The 10,738-nt window shown below is 38.7% G+C and overlaps 1 protein-coding gene across 1 annotated transcript in view; it reads right to left on the bottom strand.

Moving 5' to 3' along the window:
* The window catches only part of ASIC5 (acid sensing ion channel subunit family member 5), a 41,337-nt gene that overhangs the window by 9,860 nt on the left and 20,739 nt on the right, over positions 1–10,738 (bottom strand). Inside the window, exons 5-6 of the mRNA XM_017525954.2 lie at positions 6,735–6,884; positions 2,234–2,381 (exon numbers count right to left, since the gene is read on the bottom strand). Of these exons, the coding sequence (XP_017381443.1) occupies positions 2,234–2,381; positions 6,735–6,884 (298 nt within the window). The remainder of the gene's footprint in view (positions 1–2,233; positions 2,382–6,734; positions 6,885–10,738) is intronic.

The raw sequence follows: 10,738 nt of genomic DNA, 5'->3' as shown, positions 1-10,738 counted from the left end.
AAAAAAAAAAAAAAAAGAAAACCAAACAAAAGAACAATAAAATTTTGGAAATAACCAATATCTGAAAAGCTGTTTTGGAGATTCCTTCCTCAAATTGTTAGTGGAATTACCTTAGTGAATTCATTTAATGTTTAGAAGTTTTCGTTTCTTCATATATCAGTACACTTAAAGGGATATGTGAGAATCTAACCAAATAAGATCATATTTCTGAATGCATTTGGTATATCCTAAAGTTTATGCAGATATCATTCTTTGTGTTTTATGTAGCACCTTGCCTAGTTTCTGGTCCACTTTAGCCAATAGGCTTTTGTTTAATAATAAAATTTAAAATTATAAACATTATTCTGCATGAAACAATTCAGACTTCTTTCCAGAAACTTTGCCAATAAAATTAGGAATGAGAAATTAGAGCCAGAGCCATCAGTTTTATACAGAACAACAGTTTTTGGAGGGGCTAGAGACCATTAATCTGGATACTAGAAAGAAGGAAGTGATGATTCTGAAAATCTCTGAAAAATAATAAAACCACTTTTGCAAAAATTTATAACTGAGACAATTATTACAATGAAAGAGATTTGACCGAACTGACTCCATCTTGTTTCTAACCTCCAAGCTGTCCTTGTTCACTCCTGGGCATAAGCTGAAGTAACTTTGGGAGGAACTTAGTTTATAGTTTAGCTCTGAAACAAAGACAATAACAGCCCTTTCTCAAAACAAACCCCCTTCCTGCCTGGGTTCTAGACCGCCTTTGCAGGGCTAACAGATTAGCCACAAGATTAAAAATTATGTTTAGAAAGGAGTCATGCAGTTGGAGGCTGCAAGATTCTAAACCTCCCCAAATTGCTCCTGGTGATAACATCACTATTGTAAAAGCTAAGATTAGTGCTTGCACACTCTGTACTCCATGGATCAGCTGACACCACCCAGATCAAAAAACTGACCCATCTGATTTTGTGACCCCCACCCAGGAATTGACTCAGCAAAAAAGTACAGTTTCAATTCCATATGATCTTATCTCTCATCTGACCAATCAGAACCCCTGATTCACTGGTTCCCTGGCCCCCTACCCGCCAAATTATCCTTAATAACTCTGATCCTAATACTCAGGGAGACTGATTTGAGTCATAATAAAACTCCAATCTCCATCACAGCCAGCTCTGCATGAATTACTTTTTCTCTGTTGCAATTCCTCTGTCTTGATAAATCAGTTCTGCTAGGCAGCCAGCAAGGTGAACCCACTGGGCAGTTACAATAGTTTGGCAGGTAGATTATGTAACCACCATGTATCTTTCTAGATATGCTGTGGGAGGGGGTTGTAAGAGACCTGAATAAAAATATACAACATTTATATAGACTATCTTCTGTGCCAGGCATTATTTGAATCACTTACATACCCCTTTCATTCTTACAACAACCCCATAAGATGGGATTATTATCTTCTCCTCCATTTGAAAGCAAGGGGGAGAGGTTAGGTCACTTGTTCAAGATCACCTAGGGGAGAAATAGTGGAGCTGGCATGAGCAGCCTGGGTGAGATCCAGCTCTTATTCACACTGCTCCATTGTTTCCTTGAATGCTTGCCTCTCATTCGTGGTTCTGGAAAAGTTGCAAATTACATGCAAAGGAGGCCTGAAGTTCATTTACAGTCACAAAGAAAACAACTTTCCAACGGTGAAATCTTCAGGCTTGGTAAGACATATCCATTACCTAATTTTTCTTTCAAAATTGAGAAAACCCTGATGTGCTGTTATAGATATTTGAGACTATCACATTTTAGCCTTTGAGAATAAGTATCGGGGCCCCACCCTGGTAACACAATTTTCTTTTCCAGAAATCTCTGCTATGATTTTATAATGCAAAATTTGTCAGCTGAAGTTGTACTTGGCAAATGAATGATCTTCCTGTGTAGAATTTCAAAGGAATGGAAATCAATTTAGTGATATGTTGATTTTCTGTGTTTCAAATGAAGTAAGTAGAAACATAAAATTCAAAAAAAATTTAGGACTAAACTGGTGACTTTGTCATTAGCTGTACTTTTAGGCTGTAAAGAGAAGGAACAGGCTTAAGAATGTATTAATTTTCCTGTGAAAGAGTCAGTTGCTTTTGTAGTTACATTTAATAATACTTAATATTCCATTTGTATTTCAATACTCTATTTCTCCTGGATCTTTTGTAACCCTGTAAGAAACACTTAACTACCTAGTGAAGTTAGGGAGCAGTTAGTTTTTATTTACCAGGAAGGAGAAAAGGCAAACATCCACACTGCTTTTTTATGTGCTGCGCTTTGCATTCCTTCAAGCAACCGGAAGTGCTGTAGCTACTGAAATTCTGCAGCCTGATGTTAGGATTGCATTCTCCCCAAGGGTATTCTTGATGAATTGTCTTAAGATAAACATAAATACTTGGTTCAGGAGATTTGTTTACATCAATGCACTCATTTTCCATTAAGAAGTTGATATACATATTTATTTTACTCTCAGAGCTCTTTGATTTTCAGAAAATTGGGTACTTTTGTCTATTTTGCCTACTCTATTTGAGGAAGAAAATAAAATTAAAGACAGATTTGAAATGGAATAAGTAGCAGTTAACATTAGGGTTGGGTCATTAGTAAAGATCACAGTAAGCAAAAATAACCCCTCCCAGCTTAGCCCAGCGAACTGCAGCTGAAAACTTATCTCACAGCCCGCATTCCAGGCTAGTTATAAAACCTGTATTTAAAGAAAGTAGAGGCAAAGCAGACCTGGTCTCTCTACATAGATAGACCCTCTCCCTATGATAAGATAGATAAGAGCACCAGAGCATATCTTTAGGTCTGCAGCCCGCACGTATTTCTGCATGTCCTGTTCTGATCTCCTTGGGTGTCCTCATCAACCTTTTGACCCCCTACCTTGGCTGCAAAGTTATAGAGTTAAATGACCCCGAAGCCCAAGGTTGTAAAACTTGATTAACTGTCTGTGTCCAAAACCTGTTTCCTGCCTTGTTTTCTCGCCTCAAACTGCATAAAAGCAATGTGTTCTCTTTGTTCAGGGCTGGCGGCCATTACAGGCAGTGAGGCCACCTGACCGGTGGCCAGAGCTCCGATAAAGAAATGTTCTTGTGTCTCTTGGTCTCTCTGGCTTCTCGGCTTGAAATACCAAAACATTTTTGGTGCACGGGCCGGGAAAACAGGCAGAAGAACAGAGACAACAGGCTGGCTGTCACCTTTTCCTGTGGGGCTTGGGCCCCGGGCCCAGGGAGACCCTCCTCCTTTGGAGCAGGAGCCGTCTACACTAGGCCAGTCGGTGAACTAGCATGTCTAGGATAGCAGTAGTACAATGAAACTATAGGAAAGACCCTACAGCAGAGGGAAAACAAACAGGGTAAGGGCAGTTCCAAACCACCTCGATTTAACCCATTTTCCAGGTTTCCATCTTTGAACCATTCCTGGTACCAGCTAGAGGCACCAAATGCTTGGCGGGCACTCAAGGGCCTTTACTGGATTTGTGGTCAATGGGTTATCCGCAGCTGCCAGAAAAATGGACAGGAGCTTGTGTGTTAGAAATTATTAGGCCATCATTTCTCTTGCTCCCCCTAAAACACAGAGAAGTTTTAAGATACCCCATTTATGATGAATCCAAAAATAGGAGAAAGTGGGCAGTAAGCTCAAAAAAGGATATACAAGTCGGAAACAAGACACAGACTGGCCCCCAGAAAGAATAATTGATTATTATCGTCCAGCTACTTGGGCGCAAGATGGAATGTGGGGATATCACACTCCCTTCTATATGATAAACCACATGATTAGGTTACAAGTAGTCCTAGAAATCATAACCAAGGAATCATTCAGAGTTTTAGACTTTAGACTTGCTAGTCGTACAAGCCACAGAGATGAGAAATGCAATACACTGGAGTAGGCTAGCACTAGACCACCTCCTGGGCTTAGAAGGAGGAGTTTTTGGAAGGTTTAACCTCACTAACTGCTGTTTAGAAATTGATGGCGATGGACCGGAAATCACCACTATGATACAAATACTAGACCACATCTCAGTCCAAACCTGGAAAGGATGGTCTCCGGATTCTCTTTTTGGTGAATGGTTTTCATCTTTCAGTGGCTTTAAGAACCCTTATAGGAAGTGTGGTTCTCATACTGAATGGATGCCTCATACTTCCTTGTCTCTTACCTCTTTTATTCAGAAGTATACAATCAGCCATAGAGGCAGTATTGCCTAGGCACACTGTCACCCAAATAATGGCTTTAACTAAATATCAGCCTTTGTCCTCAGAAGAAGAAAACCCACATGGTGAAGAGACAGGTGACTATAGTACCAGTGTACAACTCCTCTAAGCGTATTTTCCCTCCTCATACTCTGCCTTCTTTTGTTCTGTTTCTGAATCATGTGAAGTCCAGATGCACAGGTAAAGAGCTTTAGGCCAGATCATTAAGTTTAACCATTAAGTGTTGTAACCTAATGAAGCAGCTTGCTAAAATGTAACCTGACTCCAGTATTTTCCTACAGACTAAGCAAAAGCCTCCAACAATAATACTATGTGCCCTTAAAGCCCCAGATAGATGGATGGCTAGTTAATGACAGGTAAGACCCCCTAGAAAGGGGGGTGGCCTCAGACAGACACAGCCACAGAGAGGCCAACAGGAGACAAAGGAGTTTGCCTATTCTCGCAGTCAGGATGTCCAAAAACAGATGACAGCAGGAGAAGGTACACTGGCAAGCTAGCTTTGCACTGGAGCAAATGAATAGTAACACCTCAATGACAGGCTGACCACTCCGTCTTGTCATCGTGTGAATTGTAAAGAAAGTCTCAAACAAACAAACAAAAAAAAGAGAACAGAAAAAGAGAAAAGCTTTTTAGTAATAAAATCCTTTTGAAGACAGCTTTGAAGGGGAAATGAGGAAGAAAATAAAATTAAAGACAGACTTGAAATTGAATAAGTAATAATTAACATTAGGACTAGGTCATTAGGAAAAATCATAGTAAGCAAAAATGAGTAACCCCTTCCAGCTTAGCCCAACTAAGAGACCCTCTCCCTACATAGATAAGAACACCAGAGCATATCTTTAGGTCTGCAGCCCGCACATGCTTCTGCAATTCCTGTTCTTCTGATCTCCTTGGGTGTCCTCCTCAACCTTTTGACCCCCTACCTTGGCTGCAAGGTTATAGAGTTAAATGACCCCGAAGCCCAAGATAGCAAAACCTGATTAACTGTCTGTGTTCAAAACCTATTTCCTGCCTTGTTTTGTCCTGCCTCAAATTGCATAAAAGCAATGTGTTCTCTTTGTTCAGGGCTGGTGGCGATTACAGGTAGTGAGGCCACCGTCAGCCAGAGCTCTGATAAAGAAATTTTCTTGGCCAGGCATGGTGGCTCACACCTATAATCCAAGCACTTTGGAGGCCAAGGTGGGTGTATCACCTGAGGTTGGGAGTTCAAGACCAGCCTGACCAACATGGTGAAACCCCATCTTTATATTAAAAAAAAAAAAAAAGAAAGAAAGAAATTTTCTTGTGTCTCTTGGTCTCACTGCACTTCCCAGCTTGAATTCCTGCAACATATTGACCTGAAATTCCCTGAAGCTAAGTATAAAAGTGGTCCTTAAACATATATTCTAAATGTGAATTAATAAAGTCAGACACACTGAGTATGCTAAAAATCCACTAATAAGGAAAAGAATGATCATTTATGTAAATGTTATATTCGTGTAGTAATCAGCTCACCTACAAAACAGCAACCAAAATCAGATTTTTAAAACATCCTTTAATGAGCAACCATTATGTGCCAGGTGACATATAGTATTGCAGAACTTTCTCCTTAGTTCAGTTAAAACAGGGCTCTTGTCACACAACCAGGAAAGACTAGGCTTGTGGACACACAGAAGGGTGAGTAAAATGGAATTTATTGGGTGAAACGGAAAAAGGAAAAATAACTCTCAGCAAAGTGAGAGAGGGTCCTGCTGGTAGGTTTCCCACCTCACAGATGGAATCTCAGGTCACCACACAGGAACAGGAGATGGCAGGCTTCTCTCCACTGCAAACAGTGCAAGCTTCCCAAGCCTCCACCCCTTCCTCCCAGTGTTCAGGTGGGCATTATTCAGAAAAAAATCAGTCGGGAAAGGGCAGGCTTCATCTGGGACAAGTAGTCCAATCTGTCAGGCTTCAAGCTGTTTTAGGCTTGAAGGCGGGGTTTCACCGGGGACCTTTGGCTGTCTCCTGTGTCTATCAATGGTAAGTGCTTTCTTTATGGTACTTCATTTAAACTTCATTACTATAAAAGGAAAATATTACCCCTGCCCCATTTGTGCAGAGAGGAGATGCAAATTCAGGAAACTAATCAAAGAAGTTACTGAGCAAATAAGTGGCTGGCAAACAGAAACGTGCCAGACTCGCCGGACTCCAAGATTCCTGCTTTTCCCACTAATTTTCTCCTTCCCAGATAGTCTCATTGAAGAATCATAGCTCAGCAACTTAGGTGCCTCTTTATACTTAAAGACCCTTTCCACTTCTAATAAAATGTATAGTTACTTTGGATTTGATAGGCTTCCCAGCTTTCACTTATATAGTTTCTGTTTCTACTAAACATGTACCTTCAGATAAAGGAACATAATCTGAAATAAAATTTGGAATTTCAGCGGTGTTCTACAGGCATGGGAGAGTGGAATTTCTAGTGAAAAGTATTATTTATATGTTTGATGCATTCACCACCCCACCTAATTCCCTCAGGCTCAATTTCTCTGGAGTATTTACCTTCACTTGGCGGATAGTTACCCTTGTGTGCATTCCCACAGGTGACAACAAGCCTAATCCATCAAATTGTGGCACCTTCTTTGGTGAGTGAATAACAAAGATGATCCCAGCATCAACGAAACCAAGAGCTGGGCTATCAGTGAATGTCTCCTGAAATAAAAATACATTTTTGTACAAATTGCAAATTGACCATATCAGTTCTATACAAGTTTAGGATTTAGTTTTATCATCTTATGATAGCATTAGACTAATCCTAAATATTTTATGTTATATTTCAATCTCTTTTTGTGTAAAGTATATGAAAATTAAACATCTAAGACATAATTTATTAGTTGAACCTGTTAAAAGGAAAATATTTTGGGTCCCTTCAAGCTGGGAACTGATCAGGGCAGTCCTGAAATAATTGAGACCTGTCTCATCATTTTTCTCAACTGACATCTGGTCACTATGAAGGGATCCTGAGTAAAGGGGACCTGACCTGCAGCAGCTAGCCTACGGGTGCTTGGTACCAGCTTGGGCACCTTATAGCCCAAACCAATAGGACGATTGCTGAAGTCCAGGACCTCTTTCCTCCAGGGATCCCTGATCTTCCAGTGTTTTTCAGTTGGGGGTCTGAGGTTCATTCACTGTTTAAGAAAACTCCTTTTTTTTGTGAGAGTTTCCGCTGGCTTCCATCAAGGAAGACAAGCCTGCCGGCTCCTGCATCGGCAGAGAGCGGTTTTCAGCTTTGGCCCCACCACTAGGTAAGAAAACTGTTTTGGGATTCTGTCTTGCAAATTCTTTTTAAACAACTAACGTTAGCATTAACAACCAACTGGTGTTAATTTCTGCTTACACTTAGAGTGCTCAGAAATCATAAAATTTGTGTGATCAGTTAATTTTGCTTAACTGTTTCGTTGTTTGTTTCTATCTTGTTGGGTTTGTGTGTGCGTGTTTTGGCTCTTTTCCCTCATTGGATATGACCAACTCAAAACACTCTAGTGCATGAGTATGGAATTTTCCACTCCAAAGAAATAGAGGACCTTGCTCCCTTAAGCCTTCTGGGGCATTTTCAGGCAACTGAGAATCATATGAGCGTGTCTGGAAGGAATGCTCCCTAAGACGTGCAGTGGCTGTAAATAAGTATCCACCTCAGAAGAACATACTTAGGGACTAATATCAGCTGGTAGGTGCATATTAGGAGCTGACTCCTCCTGGGCTTGAGCCCCTGACACACTGTGCCAGGTAGCTGCAACACAGGTGAACTAGACTCATTCAGTGGATAACAGCTTTGGGAAACGGTAGGTCTGCTAGCAGCACATTTTGGGTCTGACAGACATTGGTCAAATCCAAAGGGGAACTGGAAATGTTGGAGAATAAGGCCTCTGAAGTGGGAAGAAAACAGCCATCAGAAGGAAAAAGAAAGGAAAAGAAAGATTTTTGATTTTGACTACTAAAGGGACTTTATTTACATAACAAAGCCAACTTTTTGCCAGCCAGATCAAAACTGAAAGAGCAACAACTGTACTCCTGAAATAGCAGCATTTTGTCCTAGCTGAAATATGGTAAGGAGATCTAAAAATATATTTTTTTAAAGGATCATAATGGTTCAAAATCAACTTAATTAAAAGGCTCACATCCAAGATGTGTCTATGTATGCATACACGTGTGCATGTTTGTATTTAAAAGGCCTTCAGGTTTTGGGGATTTATTTTTGTTTGTTTTCTCTCCTAAGATTTTGTTGTGTTTTTTTGAGCAAAAAAATTTTTTTTCTTCAGTTGACTGAATTCTGTTTTCACCTGAATTTTTATTAAAATAGTTATTGCAACAGGGGCTACTCTTGGGTTTTTAAGGAAAGGTGTAGTTTAGACACTCAGAAATGTCTTTGTTAAAAAAAAAATTTTAAGTTCACTGTAAAAGCATCACGTGATCTAAGTTCAAAATAATTCTACTTTTTTTTGGAGACCCAGGATTCAATATGAGCTCTGCCCAGAGCTTAGAGATCCAGTTAAAATATAAGTAGTTTCTATCTAAATAAAATTGGTCTCCTTATACAATACTACGATATATTTCTATAATTTTAGGTTAGATTTGGCTTAAAGGAAAATAAAAGCGTCTCTCTCTAGCACCACCATACTTTTTTCTCTGTACCTTATTATATAAATTTTGCTATTTTATTTCCACCTGAGTTGTTTCTTTAATATGCAAATTTAACACTATTTAGCTAACAACTACCTAGGGTTGTAAAACAGGTTATTGAGAATCTAAAAGTCTAAGATAGGAAAAAAAAAATAACAAAAGGATCTTTCTTCGTGAATCTATAAAATGTACTTCCATTTGCATACCTAATATGTCTATGTATTTATATGTTGTGTACACAATGTTTCACTACTGAAAATATATAAAAAGGCTCTAATTAATTGGCTTAAAGAAAAATAAAAGTGTTTAAATCAAATCTTTTATCAGGAAAAAAGAAAGACTAGCCAAATGCTTTTTCAAGTTTATGGAACAAGTAAAATCTTTAATAAAAAAAAAGCTAGCTTGAAAATTACTGGTAAAGTAATGTCAGAAATGTCTTAAGAATTGCCGACATATATTTTTTTGTTTATATTTATTAATCAATCAGGCAATTTCAAACTTATCCCTGCCAAACACTATAATGTTTCAAAATTTGGCATGGGGTTACAAAACTATAAATCCAGCCTCTAACAGAATGATCACTCCTTATATAATTTTTAATAAATAAGACATTGATATTGGTTTAATAAAAACAGCTGCATCTTAAATTTTGTAAGATTACCATAACTTCTAATCCTGTGGCTTTAGGCAGTCTAGTCTACAGGGAATAAGGAGGTTTGTTTGGGAACAGACTGTTACTGTCTTTGTTTCAAAGCTAAACTATAAATTAAGTTCCTCCCGAAGTCCAGGAATGAACAAGGACAGCTTGGAGGTTAGAAACAAGATGGAGTCAGTTAGGTGATCTCTTTTTCACTGCCTCACTTATACTTTTGCAATGGCAGTTTCACAATTTTAAATCATGACTGTCACAGTTTTCATAAATAATCTAGATGAACAATTAAAATTAAACAATTAGGTAAGGGATAAATACTTGTAGACAAACTTGTCATAATTTAGAATATAACATTATATTAAATAATAGATATTTCATTGTTTGGATTTTTTCCAATAAATATATATTATAGGAAAACATTCTTGCTAAAAAAGTGTGTCCTTTTTTTAAAAAGGTAAATAAATTTTGTCTAATTCAAAGGTTATTTAAAGGTGTATAAAACAAGGTAAAGAGAACAAGACAACAAAAAAAGATGTAAAGACAGTTACAAGAATAAAGAGGGTTTTTTTTGTGGTAAAACAGCTTAAAGAGAAATAATTTTATATGAGAAAGAATCTTGTATGGTAGATTTATTCCTAAAATAAACTGACTGGTTATTTATGAAACAGAATATGTGGCCAGGAGCAGTGGCTCACACCTATAATCCCAGCACTTTGGGAGGCCAAAGCAGGCAGATCACCTGAGGTCAGGAGTTTGAGACCAGCCTGACCAACATGGCAACATTCCATCTCTACTAAAAATACAAAAATTAGTTTGCTGTGGTGATGGCACCTGTAATCCCAACTACTTGGGAGGCTGAGCTAGGAGAATGGTTCAAACCCAGGAGGCAGAGGTTGCAGTGAACTGAGATCACACCATTGCGCTCCTGCCTGGGTGACAGAGTGAGACTCTGTCTCCAGAAAAAAGAAAAGAAAACAAAACAAATGAAAGAGAATATGTTCAGGACAAACCAGAGATTCCAAAGCATGTCATGAATAATCAGTGTAAGTCACAATAAGAATTTATTTTAAAAAAACTTTAATATGAGGGCCAGGTGCGGTGGCTCACGCCTGTAATTCCAGCACTTTGGGAGGCCAAGGCAGGTGGATCACGAGGTCAAGAGATCGAGACCATCCTGGTCAACATGGTGAAACCCCGTCTCTACTAAAAATACAAAAATTAGCTGGGCATGGTG

Source organism: Cebus imitator, unplaced genomic scaffold, assembly GCF_001604975.1.
Source record: "Cebus imitator isolate Cc_AM_T3 unplaced genomic scaffold, Cebus_imitator-1.0 Scaffold40, whole genome shotgun sequence".
Classification (NCBI taxonomy): Eukaryota; Metazoa; Chordata; class Mammalia; order Primates; family Cebidae; genus Cebus; species Cebus imitator.
The sequence above is the reverse complement of the archived record's forward strand: the minus strand, read 5'-3'. Positions and strand labels throughout refer to the sequence as shown.